General features: G+C 47.8%; 1 protein-coding gene across 3 annotated transcripts; it reads right to left on the reverse strand.

The window, feature by feature from the left end:
• Window positions 1-2,919: 2,919 nt before the first annotated feature.
• On the reverse strand, window positions 2,920-17,150 carry LOC135527967 (peregrin-like). 3 transcript variants are annotated; one of them, XM_064956676.1, is made up of 16 exons: window positions 16,821-17,150; window positions 14,738-15,510; window positions 13,720-13,909; window positions 13,270-13,557; window positions 11,277-11,794; window positions 10,969-11,167; window positions 10,477-10,608; window positions 10,211-10,339; window positions 9,707-10,124; window positions 9,253-9,561; window positions 8,826-9,095; window positions 8,522-8,669; window positions 8,241-8,374; window positions 6,618-6,733; window positions 6,308-6,462; window positions 2,920-5,594 (listed from the first exon to the last, which is right to left on the reverse strand). In XM_064956676.1, exons 2-16 carry the CDS (start codon window positions 15,463-15,465, stop codon window positions 5,411-5,413), a joined length of 3,918 nt encoding a protein of 1,305 aa, XP_064812748.1. In that variant the 5' UTR covers window positions 15,466-15,510; window positions 16,821-17,150; the 3' UTR covers window positions 2,920-5,410. The 3 variants fall into 3 exon arrangements, with proteins under 3 accessions (XP_064812748.1, XP_064812747.1, XP_064812746.1); XM_064956675.1 differs by having other exon boundaries at window positions 6,618-6,730; window positions 10,927-11,167; XM_064956674.1 differs by having other exon boundaries at window positions 10,927-11,167.
• Window positions 17,151-17,274: the final 124 nt, after the last annotated feature.

Genomic DNA, 17,274 nt, shown 5'->3' on the forward strand with positions numbered 1-17,274 from the left:
AATATTATGCAAACATATGCTCAGATCTAACATACGAGGATGAATATTAAAAATGAAATATCATGTAAGGATATCTATTGAATTTATGCATTAAAAAAAATATGGATACATAAATTATCAGGTAATGACTAGAGATTATACATTTCTGAAAATATGTGGATTCGTTCATGCCTAAGTATAAAGGCACACACCTTTCCAGAGTTTGAATATTCTATAAATATGTAAACGGGGGCTATGCGCATCAGTTGAGTATCTCAGCTCAGATACAGTTGAAGTCTGAAGTTTACATACACTTCAGCCAAATACATTTAAACTCAGTTTTTCACAATTCCTGACATTTAATCCTCGTACAAATTCTGAATTTTAGATCAGCTAGGATCCCCACTATATTTTAAGAATGTGAAATGTCAGAATAATAGTAGAGAGAATGATTTATTTCAGCTTTTATTTATTTCATCACAATCCCAGTGGGTCAGAAGTTTACATACACTCAATTAGTATTTGGTAGCATTGCCTTTAAATACACTGCTCAAAAAAATAAAGGGAACACTTAAACAACACAATGTAACTCCAAGCCAATCACACTTCTGTGAAATCAAAATGTCCACATAGGTAGCAACACTGATTGACAATAAATTTCACATGCTGTTGTGCAAATGGAATAGACAACAGGTGGAAATTATAGGCAATTAGCATGACACCCCCAATAAAGGAGTGGTTCTGCAGGTGGTGACCACAGACCACTTCTCAGTTCCTATGCTTCCTGGCTGATGTTTTGGTCACTTTTGAATGCTGGCGGTGCTTTCACTCTAGTGGTAGCATGAGACGAAGTCTACAACCCACACAGGTGGCTCAGGTAGTGCAGCTCATCCAGGATGGCACATCAATGCGAGCTGTGGCAAGAAGGTTTGCTGTGTCGGTCAGTGTAGTGTCCAGAGCATGGAGGCGCTACCAGGAGACAGGCCAGTACATCAGGAGACGTGGAGGAGGCCGTAGGAGGGCAACAACAGAGCAGCAGAACCGCTACCTCTGCCTTTTTGCAAGGAGGAGCAGGAGGAGCACTGCCAGAGCCCTGCAAAATGACCTCCAGCAGGCCACAAATGTGCATGTGTCTGCTCAAACGGTCAGAAACAGACTACATGAGGGGGGTATGAGGGCCCGACGTCCACAGCTGGGGTTTGTATTTACAGCCCAACACCGTGCAGGGCGTTTGGCATTTGCCAGAGAACACCAAGATTGGCAAATTCACCACTGGCTCCCTGTGCTCTTCACAGATGAAAGCAGGTTCACACTGAGCACGTGACAGACGTGACAGAGTCTGGAGACGCAGTGGAGAACGTTCTGCTGCTTGCAACATCCTCCAGCATGACCGTTTTGATGGTGGGTCAGTCATGGTGTGGGGTGGCATTTCTTTGGGGGGCCGCACAGCCCTCCATGTGCTCGCCAGAGGTAGCCTGACTGCCATTAGGTACCGAGATGAGATCCTCAGACCCCTTGTGAGACCATACGTTGGTGCGGTTGGCCCTGGGTTCCTCCTAATGCAAGACAATGCTAGACCTCATGTGACTGGAGTGTGTCAGCAGTTCCTGCAAGAGGAAGGCATTGATGCTATGGACTGGCCCGCCCGTTCCCCAGACCTGAATCCAATTGAGCACATCTGGGACATCATGTCTCGCTCCATCCACCAACGCCACATTGCACCACAGACTGTCCAGGAGTTGGCGGATGCTTTAGTCCAGGTCTGGGAGGAGATCCCTCAGGAGACCATCCGCCACCTCATCAGGAGCATGCCTAGGCGTTGTAGGGAGGTCATACAGGCACGTGGAGGCCACACACACTACTGAGCCTCATTTTGACTTGTTTTAAGGACATTACATCAAAGATGGATCAGCCTGTAGTGTGGTTTTCCACTTTAATTTCGAGTGACTCCAAATTCATTGATAATTTTTGTGTGATTTTGTTGTCAGCACATTCAACTATGTAAAGAAAAATGTATTTAATAAGAATATTTCATTCATTCAGATCTAGGATGTGTTATTTTAGTGTTCCCTTTATTTTTTTGAGCAGTGTACATCCACAGGTACACCTCCAATTGACTCAAATGATGTCAATTAGCCTATCAGTAGCTTCTAAAGCCATCACATAATTTTCTGGAATTTTCCAAGCTGTTTAGAGGCACAGTCAACTTAGTGTATGTAAACTTCTGATCCATTGGAATTGTGATACAGTGAATTATAAATTAAATAATCTGTCTGTGAACAATTGTTGGAAAAATTACTTGTGTCATGCACAAACCGACTTGCCAAAACGATAGTTTGTTAACAAGAAATGTGTAGAGTGGTTGAAAAACAAGTTTTAATGACTCCAACCTAAGTGTGTGCAAACTTCCGACTTCAACTGTATTTACCTGGATTGATATGGTAGCTAGATTTCTGAGGTACTGATTGTATGCATGTAGAAACTGTCCCATTACGGAGAATATCCTAGCTCCATATGAAATTAAGGAACATGCGTATCTGGAGCATGTCTACTCATATCTGATAAAATGTCAGATATACGGGAAATATATAGATAAAGTTATACAGATATTGAGTCTTTTCTCCCAGTTACCGTGGTAACTAAATACACTCACTCATGATTCATCCTGGTTGAAAGGCAGAACAGGGCTTCCTTAAAACACACAGGGGTATTCCACATAACTTCCTTCTTACAACTGGTTAATGAAGGTTGTGCAACCAGTCCAGGCCCTGCTGTATGTACTCATGTAATTAGATATCATATCTGCAAAAATATTTTGAATGAGAGGACCTTTGAATTTAACAAGGAAAGGCAGCATGTTGTACACACATTCACAGACAAACACAGATGCACAAACACAGGCAAAAGAGAGCTGAAAGAGACCTGAACAGGACCAAGGTGTACAAAACTCAATTATTTTATTAAACTTCTATTTTATGTAATCTGTATATATAAAAAGTTCTAAAGCCATTGGCCCGAGACTAGAACAGTGAGGCTGGCGTGTGTTTCTTATCACATTTTCATTAGTCTTCATTATTCGGCAGTGGCCAGAATAGTACAAACAGACAAGAACAAAAAGAGACGTAAACTAAAGAAACAAAATAAACACATACGGAAGAATAGAGGAAACGACTACACAATTCAATGTTGTGTAGACGGTCCGTCAGACTAGAAGAGAGAAGAAGACTGGAGGTCCTTGGGAGACGGAATAAATAACAGAGGAAGCTGCTTTGCTTACAGTCGATTGGCCATGCCGGCCAACCCCGTGCTCCATTTAGCCGTGATTGGACACGGGGATCAGAGGGGGCGGGCAGAGGGAGTGGTGCAGAGAGGGTGTTGGACCAGTGATACTGTGGAACCATAAGCTCACACCAAAGGGTGTGTGGATGCGTGTGTGTGTGTGCACATGCATTGCCCTATTTGAATGTACAGTTGAAGTCGGAAGTTTACATACACCTTACCCAAGTACATTTAAACTCAGTTTTTCACAACTCCTGACATTTAATCCCAGTAAAAATTCCATCTTTGATCAGTTAGGATCCCCACTGTATTTTAAGAATGTGAAATGTCAGAATAATAGTAGAGAGAATGATTTATTTCAGCTTTTATTTATTTCATCACATTCTCAGTGGGTCAGAAGTTTACATACACTCAATTATTATTTGGTAGCATTGCCTTTAAATTGCTTAACTTGGGTCAAACATTTAGGGTAGCCTTCCTCAAGCTTGCCACAATAAGTTGGGAGATTTTTGGCCCATTCCTCTTGACAGACCTGGTGTAACTGAGTCAGCTTTCTAGGCCTCCTTGCTCAGAACACACGCTTTTTCAGTTCTGCCCAGAAATTTTCTATAGGATTGAGGTCAGGGCTTTGTGATGGCCACTCCAATACCTTGACTTTGTTGTGGCAAAATGGCTTAAGGACAACTTTGGAAGTATGCTTGGGGTCATTGTCCATTTGCGACCAAGCTTTAACTTCCTGACTGATGTCTTGAGATGTTGCTTCAATATATCCACATAATTTTCCCACCTGCAGCAAAGCACCCCCACAACATGATGCTGCCACCTCCCGTGCTTCACGGTTGGGATGGTGTTCTTTGGCTTGCAAGCGTCCCCCTTTATCCTCCAAACATAATGGTCATTATGGCCAAACAGTTCTACTTTTGTTTCATCAGACCAGAGGACATTTCTCCAAAAAGTACGATCTTTGTCCCCATGTGCAGTTGCAAACTGTATTCTGGCTTTTGCTGTGACGTTTTAGAGCAGGGGCTTCTTCCTTGCTGAGCGGCCTTTCAGGTTATGTCAATATAGGACTTGTTTTACAGTGGATATAGATACTTTTGTATCTGTTTCCTCCAGCATTTTCACAAGGTTCTGGGATTGATTTGCACTTTTCGCACCAAAGTACGTTCATCTCTAGGAGACAGAACTCGTCTCCTTCTTGAGCGGTATGACGGCTGCATGGTCCCATGGTGTTTATACTTGCGTACTATTGTTTGTAGAGATGAATGTGGTATCTTCAGGCGTTTGGAAATTTCACCCAAGGATGAACCAGACTTGTGGAGTTCTACCATTTTTTCTGAGGTCTTGGCTGATTTCTTTTGATTTCCCATGATGTCAAGCAAAGAGGCACTGAGTTTGAAGGTAGGCCTTGAAATACATCCACAGATACACCTCCAATTGACACTTATGATGTCAATTAGCCCATCAGAAGCCATGACATCATTTTCTGTAATTTTCCAAGCTGTTTAAAGGCACAGTCAACTTAGTGTACTTCTGACCCACTGGAACTGTGGTACAGTGAATTATAGGTGAAATAATCTGTCTGTAAACAATTGTTGGTAAAATGACTTGTGTCATGCACACAGTATATGTCCTAACCGACTTGCCAAAATGATAATTTTTAACAAGAAATGTGTGGGGTGGTTGAAAAACGAGTTTTAATGACTCCAACCTAAGTGTATGTAAACTTCTGACTTCAACTGTATATATGCATGTGTGTGTGTGTGTGTGCATATATCTGTGAGATGCGACCTTCTGCAGCCCATGTTCTTCAGTCACTGGTAAACACTCATATCAGAATCATGATTCTGGGAATATCATTTTTTCTTAATACCTTTGTTTCAATTCTCTTAGATACATATTTTACATCTCAGATTAAATACCACTGTGTGTGCCAACAACGTGTGTGTGTTGGAAAGAGAGTGTTGCATGTGCTTTCCAATAGGTATTACTGGCATATTGTTCTGTGTGCTGGGTGCTAGGCTCTCCAAGGCCACAGGGTAGATCAAAACCCACAGATCTGAAACCAATACCCTATCAATACCTGGGGAGGCCAGCAAAGACGTGTGTGTGTTGGGCATATCTATGTGAGTGTGCATATGTGTGCGAGTGCTCAGTCGCTGTCGCTGGTGTCGCTGCTGGGGTCTCCCTGGACCTTGTTGCGATGCTGCATGGCGCGGTGGTAGGCCACCTGCACTGACTTGCGGATGTTGGACTTCCTTCCCTCCAGCATCTTCTCCTTGTCCAGCTCCCGGTCCACTCCCAGAGGAACCAGCTTAGAACGCGGCAGCCACTGCCTTCAGACACACACACAGAGACACACACAGAGACAGAGACACACACAGACACAGAGACAGACACAGACACAGAGACAGACACAGACACAGAGAAAGACACAGAGACAGACACAGACACAGAGACAGACACAGAGACAGACACAGAGACAGACACACAGGGTGAGAAACACTTTCTCACAGGTAATTATTATCCACCCACAGTGCAGCACTGACTGCTGTGAGTTGTTTTATGTGTTGTGACCTAAAACAAAGTGTCTTTTCTCTCTCTTTGTTCTCTCTCAAAGCGTCCTCTTCAATCACTCCTGACCCACTTCTGCTAGCGGGAGATGGATTTTTTTTGTTGCTTTCTTGCATTTCTATGTAAAAACCCCCATCCTTTGCTCTTGTACTACGTGCAGACAGCCTTTTGGAATGATTTAATGCTGCTGAGCTGCACATTGGTCTACAGAATGAAGTTTGCTGCTACACTCTGATTCTGGGTTCTCCGCTGCCTCCACTGAGATATAGAAGGAGAAGCCTTCAAAACAACACTTCTCCACTAGTGTGAGAGAGGGATAGAGGTTCACATGGGAAAGAGAAGGGGGATAATGAGTGAGAACAAAGACAAAGAGAAGAGAGAGAGGGAGGAAAGAAGAGAGCTGGGGAAGAGAGAGCGAGGGGCAGAGAAAGACAAACACAAAGGACTGAGAGAGAGAGACAGACAGTGTACTGACCAGGTTCTCTTGTTGTCGAAAAAGAGAACCAGGAAGAGGTGTTCCCGGGCCTCTTGGGTCATCTGCTCCCCCAGCTTCAGGACTTCCAGAGGGGGCACGGGGATAGGAACCCCTCTGTGGAATACCCCCTCACTGGGCATTTTAGGATCTATGATCTACAGGGGGAGGGGAACAGTTTTAAGTTTTATGGTTTGGTTGGTATGAGATACTAGCAACTTGTGGCCGAATGGAAATTTCAATCGTAGTTTATCCTAATGTGTGTGTATGTGTGTACATCCATGTGTGTGTGTCCAAGCCATGGCTGGATTACCAAAGCAGGGTATGAAGGGTAGCCTCTACACTTGGCCCACACCAGGTCCAGAGCATCAAGGGAAGAGTAGTCATCTGATGGCGTCCTACAACCTGATCGGCCCCGGCCCCACCCTACTGAGAGAAACACCCAATACATCACAATCACACACATACAGTGTATTCGGAAACTATCCAGACCCCCTGACTTTTTCCACATTTAGCCTTATTCGAAAATCTCCACACAATGCCCCATTATGACAAATCGAAAACAGGTTTCGACATTTTTGCTAATTTATACCAAAATAAAACTGAAATACCTTATTTACATATGTATTCAGACCTTTTGCTATGAGACTGGAAATGTAACTCAGGTTCATCCTGTTTCCATTGATTCATCGTTGAGATTTATACAACTTGATGATTTGGAAAGGCACACACCTGTCTATATAAGGTCCCACAGTTGACAGTGCACGGCAGAGCAAAAAACAAGCCAAGATGTTGAATGAATTGTCCTTCGAGCTCTGAGACAGGATTGTGTCGAGGGAACAGATCTGGGGATGGCTACCAAAACATTTCTGAAGCATTGAAGGTCCCCAAGAACACAGTGGCCTGCATCATTATTAAATGGAAGAAGTTTGGAACCACCAAGACTCTTCCTAGAGTTGGTCGCCCGGCCAAACTGAGCAATCGGGAGAGAAGGGCCTTGGTCAGGGAGGTGACAAAGAACCCGATGGTCACTCTGACAGAGCTCAGTTCCTCTGAGGAGATTGGAGAAACGTTCAGAAGGACAACCATCTCTGCAGCACTCCACCAGTCCTCCCTTTATGGTAGAGTGGCCAGACGGAAGTCACTCCTCAGTAAAAGACACATGACAGCCCACTTGGAGTTTGCCAAAAGGCACCTAAAGAACTCTCAAACCATGAGAAACAAGATTCTCTGGTTTGATGAAACTAAGATTGAACTCTTTGGCCTGAATGTCAAGCATCACTTCTGGAGGAAACCTGACATCATCCCTATGATGAAGCATGGTGGTGGCAGCATCATGCTGTCCCAAAGTGCTTAGGACCTCAGACTGGAGCGAAGGTTCACCTTCCAACAGGACGATGACCCTAAGCACACAGCCAAGTCATCGCAGGAGTGGCTTCGGGACAAGTCTCTGAATGTCCTTGAAAGGCCCAGCCAAAGCCCGGACTTGAACCCGATCGAACATCTCTGGAGAGACCTGAAAATAGCTGTGCAACGACACTCCACATCCAACCTGACAGAGTTTGAGAGGATCTGCAGAGAAGAGTGGGAGAAACTCCCCAAATACAGTTGTGCCAAGATTGCAGAAAAGTACTGAGTAAAGGGTCTGAATACTTATACAAATGTGATAGTTAATTTTTCAATTCCTGTTTTTGATTTGTCATTATGGGTTATTGTGTGTAACTTGATGAGGGGAAAAAAAACAATTTACAATTTTAGAATAAGACCTAACAAAATGTGGAAAAAGTCAGGGGTTCTGAATACTTTCCAAAGGCACTGTGTATACCTCCTAAACACACACACTTTGGGAAAACGAGAGGTAGAGGTGGCACGATAGATGAGATTGACGAAGACAGATAAGTGCATGCATGCCTATGCATGTATGTGTGGCACTCACAGTGTGAGACACTGCGTGACCCTCCCACAGAGTAGGAGTCGTTCTCTGTCCCTGATGTCTCCTCACTGCTGTCCTCCTGGAAGGCTGAACGAGAGAACGACTGCTTCCCCCGCCCCTGCTTAGACGGAGTGGTACTGCGAGAGAGAGAAAGAGGGCGAGAGACAGAAAGACGAAAAGAGAGTCATTCATTCATCCTAAACCAAATGTGTGCATCATAGACAGTGCAGTTGTGTTTGACTATGTGGCTGTGTGTAAATACCACAGTGTGTGTCTATAATTACCTGGTTCTGTCAGAGGCAGCACTACTGCTGCTGCTGCTGGTGGATTCAGAGTCAGAGCTGGATCGAGGAAGGCTCCTCTCGTTCCTGTACACCCGAAAACTCTCAGTCACCGGCTGGTTGGCCCCGCCAAAACCGTTAGTGGGCAGGCCTAGGAGATACCGTCATAACCGTTACAGTTACTAGACTGACCTTAGAGAGTCGTAACTGTTAAAAGATTAGAGTAATGACAATGTAACAATGTTGTTACAGGCCTAGTGTGATTGTGTATGTGATTGGTTTGATTGTGCGTGTGTGTGTGTCTTACTCGGGAGGAGGTTGTCGATATCACTGTCGCTCTCGGAACTGGAGCTGCTGTGGGGTCTCTTCCTCTGCCGAGGGGGAGACAAGAGGGCCAGCTGAGGGGGACCTATTGGACTGGGGCTCACCCCTGCCCCTCCGTGTCCCGCGTCTCTGTTCTTAGGGGGGCGGCCCGGCCTCTTGGGGGGTCCGGCCATTTTGGGGTTCTTCTTGGAGAAGAGGACAGAGGTACGACGTCCAACCTCTGGAGCTAGAGCCGAGGACGATGCACTTAAATCTGCAGAGAGAGAGAGGTGGAGGGAGAAGCAGAGAAACTGAACTAACATAATGAGAGTTACACATGATAAGTATGGCTAGGCCTATGTGAGATCAATTTGTAAATGAATTCTGGAGCGTGTACACTGAGCTTCGTTTAGATATCCCCTCAGTCTCACCCTTGCCACTGATCTCCTGACTGCTGCTCTCTTCCCCCTCGTCGTGGCGTCCCGTGGATGAGGGGTGATGGGGGAGGGATGGTCCCCTGTCCCCCCCGCCCCCTGAGTCCCTGCCCCCCATGCCCGAGCCTCCCTCTCTCTGGTGGGCAAGTTTCCTCTTGATGACCGTCATTTCTTTCCTCAGGGCTTTGGCACGCCGCGACCGACCAATGCTGTGCTTCCCTGAGCTGACCTCATCAAAGCGCGCCTGAAGGAAACACAGCTGCTCCTCCAATGGCAGCCTCCGCCGGTTCTCTGGTAAGAGCAGGTCTAAGGGACAGAGAGAAATTTAACAACCACAGAATCCCACACGGTTATAGAGCAACATAATAACTTAAGTGGAAGAGTACAACTGTAAGAAAAGGAGAAGGCGGGAGTAGAACATTGTGATAATACAGGACTCTAAGACACTCACCATCCTCATTGGAAGAGAGTGGCCTGTCTCCGTCTCCGTCCCTCTCTCGTTCCTGGTCCCTGTCCCTCTCTCGTTCCTGGTCCCTGTCCCTCTCTCGTTCCTGGTCCCTGTCCCTCTCTCTGTCACGTTGGCTGTCCGGGCTGGGCTCTCGAGGGAGGTGCATACCTGTGTCATAGTCCAAGCCGATTCGCTCTGCCTGTCTGCGGGCAGTCCTGATCACAGCCCCACCCATCTCCCTGAGGCGCAGAGCAGCGCGGTAGAACACTGTGTCCTTGGCGTTGTATTTGAGGCAATTGTTGACGATGAGGCCGAAGTCTGCCTCAAAGGCTTCAAAGCTGAGGTAGCGGTGAGCCTCTAGTAGGTTCCACATGGTCTGGAAGTCCATGGGCCTCTCGATGTGGTCCAGGTAGTCTGGCACCTGAGGAGAGAGGTTAGGGGTTAAACCCCATCAGCCACAGTATGTGTGAGATAACACAAAGGGGTGTCAGAGTGTGTGTGAGTTACCTCGGCCAGGGGGACAGGCTCAGTGAAGAAGTTGCTGGTGTCTCTGTCCTGTAGCTGTTCCAGTGTGTTCCTCAGCAGGACCAGGAAGGGAGTCAGCTGCATCTCTAGCGCCATCTGTTGCACCTTGATCTGAACACACAGACAGATCAACATGTGTAAGCACACCTGCTCACTGTGCAAACTGCCAGATGTCAAGTGTGTGTTCATGTGCCAATATACAAAAGTGTGCATGAAGTAAGGATGTGAGGAGTGTGTGTGTGTCTCACCGTCTCTCTCTTGAGTTTCTCTCTCTTGCGGATGAGCTCCACCAGTAGTCTGGCTCTCTCCAGGTCATGTCTCAGTCTCTGCCATGCCTTCAGCTGCTCCTTCAGAGCCAAGTTATTCTCCTCACTGTCCCTCTGGGGCCCCAACACACACACACACACACACACACACACACACAAACGTTAGATTGGCAATATAACACACAAACAAAATAAACGCACACAAACTGGTTAGTTCGGCAGTGTTACACACCAGTAAGCCTACATAGTTAAATCAGGACGCAGCACCACACCCACTACATCACAGCAGAATCAAACAAAGCAATCGCCTGAGACAATGCAACCTTAGCATTTACATAAACAGAGCACACACTCCCTCTTTCCTTCTGTCTCTGAAAAGCCGGCACACTTCATTCCAAACACATGCAGAGCTTCTAGTAGTATTCTCCCTACCGCTGTGATAACAACACCAGACAGAGACTGTGTGGTGGTTACCGTGGTAACCTGCGACTGTGGCGCCTGCGGCTGTGGCTGAAGCTGCTCCGTGTTGCGCTGTGACTGCAGGTGGGTCTGGAGCCGGCGCAGCAGAGGGACACCATTCCGGCTCTGCCTCTTCAGGGTCCAGTAACTGTGCAGTCGCTGCATAAACTGGCTCTTCCTGGGCACTGTCAGGTTACTGGTGATCTTACTGAGCCTGGGGAGGAACATATAGGGAAGATGGTAGGACTGAAGAGACTGGGAGAGTATGTGAGGTCTGAATCTGTATGCCTTTGTGTCTGCAGTGAGTATGTGTGAGTAAGTACCTGTGTGGGGGTATACAGGGCACAGACACCACGGGCGCAGCGTTCCTCTTCTCAGCCAGTATCTTCCTGGCTCTCTTCATCTTCAGCCTGGACTTGGCCTTGGCCCTCTTTGCCCGCTCTGAGCTCCAGCCCTTGGTGTCGTCATCGTGACCTATACTGGGCTCATCGTCCTCTTCCAGCTCGCCTTCACTGTGGGAGGAGCCCATGCTAGCCCCTCCCACCCCTCCGAGTGGGCGTGCTAAGCCAGGCGGGGTGTGGATGTCGCAGTAGGCGGTCTTGCGGACGCTGAATGAGGTGCCATTGGCGCCGGTCTCCCTGACGGGCTCCATCTTCATGTAGAGGCCGGCCTGCTGGGCACAGGTCACGTGGAAGGCTGTATAGCAGTTGGCCTTGTGGCACTGAATGCAGGCCCCTGAGCCGCGCTGCTTGCAGATGTAGCAGGTGAGCTTCCAGCGCGCCGGGGGGATGTGCTCGATGCTGTCAATGGGCTCCAGGAAGACTGTGTTGGCAAAACACACCTGGGGAGAGATAAGGAGAGGGATGAGGAGATTCACATTCATTGCAACAGGACTGTCAACAGGACAGACTAGAGACATGCACAGCATCAAAACTTTTTGTCAATACATTCAAGCACAGCATGCACACACCCCCCCCCCTACCCTCACACACACCCCCCTACCCTCACACACTCCTACCTTCACACACACACACCTAACCTCACACACACACACTCCTACCCTCACACACACACACCCCTACCCTCACACACACACACCCCTACCCTCACACACACACACCCCTACCCTCACACACACACACACACAAACCCTCCCACACACACACACACCCCTACCCTCACATACACACACACCCCTACCCACACACACACACACACCCCTACCCTCCCACACACTCATACCCTCCCTCCCACACACACACACACACACACTCATACCCTCCCTCCCACACACACACACACACACACACACTCATACCCTCCCTCCCCCACACACACACACACACACACACACACACACACACACCCCTACCCTCACATACACACACACCCCTACCCACACACACACACACACACACCCCTACCCTCCCACACACACACTCAAACCCTCCCACACACACACACACACACACACACACACCCTACCCTCACATACACACACACCCCTACCCACACACACCCCTACCCTCCCACACACTCATACCCTCCCACACACACACACACACACTCATACCCTCCCACACACACACACACACTCATACCCTCCCTCCCACAAACACACACACTCATACCCTCCCTCCCACAAACACACACACTCATACACTCCCACACACACACACACACACACCCCTACCCTCACACACCCCCTACCCTCACACACACACACCCCTACCCTCACATACACACACACACCACTACCCTCACACACACCTACCCTCCCACACACACACCTACCCTCCCACACACACACCTACCCTCCCACACACACACCTACCCTCCCACACACACACACACACACACACACACACACACACACACCACACACCACACCCCCTACCCCACACACACACACACACACACACACACCTACCCACACACACACACACACCTACCCTCCCACACACACACACACACACACCTACCCCCCCACACACACACACACACACCTACCCTCCCACACACACACACACACCTACCCTCCCACACACACACCTACCCTCCCACACACACACACACACCTACCCTCTCACACACACACACACACACACACACACACACACACCTACCCTCTCACACACACACACACACACCTACCCTCTCACACACACACACACCTACCCTCTCACACACACACCTACCCTCTCACACACACACACACACACACACACACACACACACACACACACACACACACACACACACACACACACACACACACCTACCCTCTCACACACACTTCTACCTTCACACACTCACCTCGGGGATCCAGAGGGCACACACCACGTGGGCCCAGCGTGCATCATCTGTCTGTTTAAAGGCCCCACCCTTGTTGGGGCAGAGGGCACAGTCGACGGCGCGGCTGGGGGACTGGAGGCAGCGGCGACACAGCCACTGGCCCTCAGGGATGTAGGGCACGCCGTAACACTCCTGGTGCACGGCCAGGTTACACATGTCACAGAACAGGATCACATTGCTGTTCTGACACTCGCCGTCGTTACAGATGCAGCAGACGGCGTCCTCGTCGATCAGGGCGCTGGGGTCCGTCTGAGCAAGGAGGGGAAAGGTGGAGTAGAAAATGGACAAGAGGGTAAGTAAAGGGATAACTATTTAGGGGAACAGACACACAGCTAACGCCATTTTACATCCTACTGATCAGAGAGAGAGAGAGAGAGAGAGAGAGAGCGAGAGAGCGAGAGAGCGAGACACCTTGTTGTGGCTCTCGAAGTAGGACTCCTTCTCCAGCCGGTCCATGAGATACTCAAACACCTCCTGGGGGATGGGCGTCACCCCGTCACTACGCCGCTTGTCATTCATGATGTCCAGCCAGATATAGTCCTCCTCATCAATGTCATATTCCACCTCTTCATCCAACTCCTCCACCGACTTATCTATGTACCTGAGGGAGAGGAAAGTGTGGGGAGAGAGCAGAGAGGAATGGAATGACAGAGTATGGATATTTAGAACTTCAATACCATCAGCTGAGGCAGGGTACTGTGACTGACTATAACAGTATAATATATGCCATTTCGCAGGCACTTTTATCCAAAGAGACTTAGTCATGCATTGTTTGCGTATGGGTGGTCTCAGGGATTGAACCCACTATCCTGGTGTTGCAAGAGCCATGCTCTACCAACTAAACTACAGAGGACTGACTGACCTGTAGTAGAATGATGGTTGTGTGGTACTATGACTGACCTGTAGTAGAATGATGGTTGTGTGGTACTATGACTGACCTGGAGTAGAATGGTTGTGTGGTACTATGACTGACCTGTAGTAGAATGATGGTTGTGTGGTACTATGACTGACCTGTAGTGGGATGAGGGTCGTGCGGTACTGTGACTGACCTGTAGTAGGATGAGGGTCGTGCGGTACTGTGACTGACCTGTAGTAGGATGAGGGTCGTGCGGTACTGTGACTGACCTGTAGTGGGATGAGGGTCATGCGGTACTGTGACTGACCTGTAGTGGGATGAGGGTCGTGTGGTACTATGACTGACCTGTAGTGGGATGAGGGTCGTGCGGTACTGTGACTATCCTGTAGTAGGATGAGGGTCGTGCGGTACTGTGACTGACCTGTAGTAGGATGAGGGTCGTGCGGTACTGTGACTGACCTGTAGTAGGATGAGGGTCGTGCGGTACTGTGACTGACCTGTAGTAGGATGAGGGTCGTGCGGTACTGTGACTGACCTGTAGTAGGATGAGGGCCGTGCAGTACTGTGACTGACCTGTAGTAGGATGACTGTCGTGTGGGTGCGTCGGGCCTCTCCTGGTCAAGCTCTCTGTACACCACCTCAGGCAGCTTGACTGCTGGGCCAGAGGAAGCGCTGTGGTGGTGTGACGATCCCTCCTTCTTCTTCTCTTTACTCTTGTGCTTCCCGGACTTGGGTGTGGCCTTCCCCCCGTTAGCAGCAGGGGTGTCTGGCCTGTCCTTGCCCCCCACCTCACTCCCTCCTCCCCCGCTGTCACCACCATTACACAACCCTCCCCCACCTCCGCCCGAGGATGGAGGGTCCTCGGCCCCACTGTCATCCTCCGATACCACGTCAATGTTCTCAAAAATGCTGATGCGGTGGATGTGTCCATGGATCTCCAGCTCCACCATGCGCTGGGCCTGGGCATAGGTCATCGTCTCCCTACCTGGGGAGTGGGAGTGCTCTGACTGATTAGGACTCCCAGGGGTGTTCCCTGCCTGCCCTGGTCCACCTCCCTTTCCCAGCCCTCCCTCCCCGTCCCCGGTCCCCACCAGGGACATGCGAGGGGGGCGCCCCTTCCTCTTCTTCTGGGGCATGCCCTGTGCAGGCGTGGGGTTGTCATGGTCGTAATGGTAGAGGTGGTACTCAATGCCGCTGTAGCTCTTGTAGACCTTGCGACAGGTCTCCACTGGGCACTCGTAAGGGGGCTTGGTGGCTCGGAGGTTGTGGCAGAAAGTCTTCACGTCAAAGTCCAGCCCCATTGTGCCGATGGCCACTGCTGGGACAGGAGCTGTTCAAGCTTACATCTAAGACAGAGAGGGGAGGGGGAGGGTGTTGGCATCTCTCACGCCAACATTATTGAAACACATACATGCAGATGGGTATTATGTCAAAATAAAAGTCTGTCTATGTTGAAAACATCACAGTTGTGTCCATTGCCTTTAGCCCTTTGGAATCCTAAAAGCTATCCCTTGTTGTCTTGCTGGTTTCAGGGAAACAAACCCCTGCAAACAGCAGGCACGTGGCTGGATAGCTGTCAACTTTACCATGGCAACGACAGGTGCATCTGACAATTTTTCGTGCTAGCTAAATCAATGCAAATTAAATTTGACTTGGAATACTGTTTACTTACTGTAACAAGTAACAATGTTTGCGAATAAAAGATTGATTAAAATCTTAAACTGAAGCCACAAAAAGCTAGCTAGATAGCCAGTAACCGGATCGATTTAACAGCCGAGATAAATTACACGTTTGGAATGTTGGATTACAGATAACAGATAACAGATAAATTCAAAGGTTGATTCGACCAGGTGCTTCATATAAATCATAAAGTAGACTTCTAAACACCTGCCGATAGCCTCCACTGTCATTGAATAAACATATTCACCAGAAGTACCAGATAAAACCCTGGCAAGTTAATCAATGTATAAGATAATAAATCATATGAATGACTCTGACTCTTGATCGATCGAATGTTTAGCCCCTGTATTCATTTGGATAGCGTAATCTTATGTTATTCTATTCACGTGCTCAAAGATCCAAGGAAATGTGTAGCAATTTACTATAGCTTGCAAATGCAACCAGAAAGCTATATCCACTAAATTGCAACTAATGGTTGCTAGTTGGCAGAAAAATGATACATTTGTATCTATAGAAGCCTGAGAAACATTGTAACCATTCTTACAGGTGACAACCCGATGTAATACAATGTAACTGCTCAAATGATGTATTAGCTTGATACAATGTTTCCCTCCACAATGTTTAGACCTCACCCTGATCAACCAAGCCACTACAAAATAACACCCCGTGTTACCTGATTGCAACCTATTAATATAACTAAAGCAAATCCATTTCCTTAGTCATCAATGTGGTTCTAGGGGAATTACATTTACTAACAGGGAAAGATAAATATATCATAATTATGATAATGTAGCACTCAGAATCCTGGGTCTTATCTCGCTACCTACATAGGATAAGAAACTATTCGAAAAGCAAATTGTAACATACATCAAAGCACAAACAAAAAAGTCATAAAACACCTTACAAATGTAAGCCTATTTCTCTCTAGACACCACGAATACATAGTCAATGTAGCTCTGAATTAATAAACACTTACTACTCAGGGCTCCTCAAGCTTGCGTGCTGCAAAATCTCTCACTCCAGCTCGGTAAATGGGACGATTGCAGATCGATGTATTAATCATATAAAATACTATAGTATCACAAGAAATGTGGGGTAAATGGTTTACACGACAACACAATATCCTAGTAATTTCATTGTGATAGGAATAATTCAGGAACTCCAGCGAACAAAAGGGGCAGCCACTGCTGTACGGCATAGGCGCGTGTGGGCACTTTCGTCAAATACAAAATTATTTGTTTTATGGTGTATTTGTCGAAATAAGGCCCCAATTTCGATGTGTACCATTCTTTGGTGTTTGAGGAAGGTGTACTTTTGAAACCAATGGAAACCTAGGGAAGTGGCGTCACGTTTTCACCGTTAAATGTAATTTGGTTCCTTTTGTTGTTATTTTTTTGTGTGGCGAATCTAACTATCAGTTTCACACCTTT

The sequence above is a fragment of the Oncorhynchus masou genome, chromosome 33 (assembly GCF_036934945.1).
Source record: "Oncorhynchus masou masou isolate Uvic2021 chromosome 33, UVic_Omas_1.1, whole genome shotgun sequence".
Taxonomy (NCBI): Eukaryota; Metazoa; Chordata; class Actinopteri; order Salmoniformes; family Salmonidae; genus Oncorhynchus; species Oncorhynchus masou.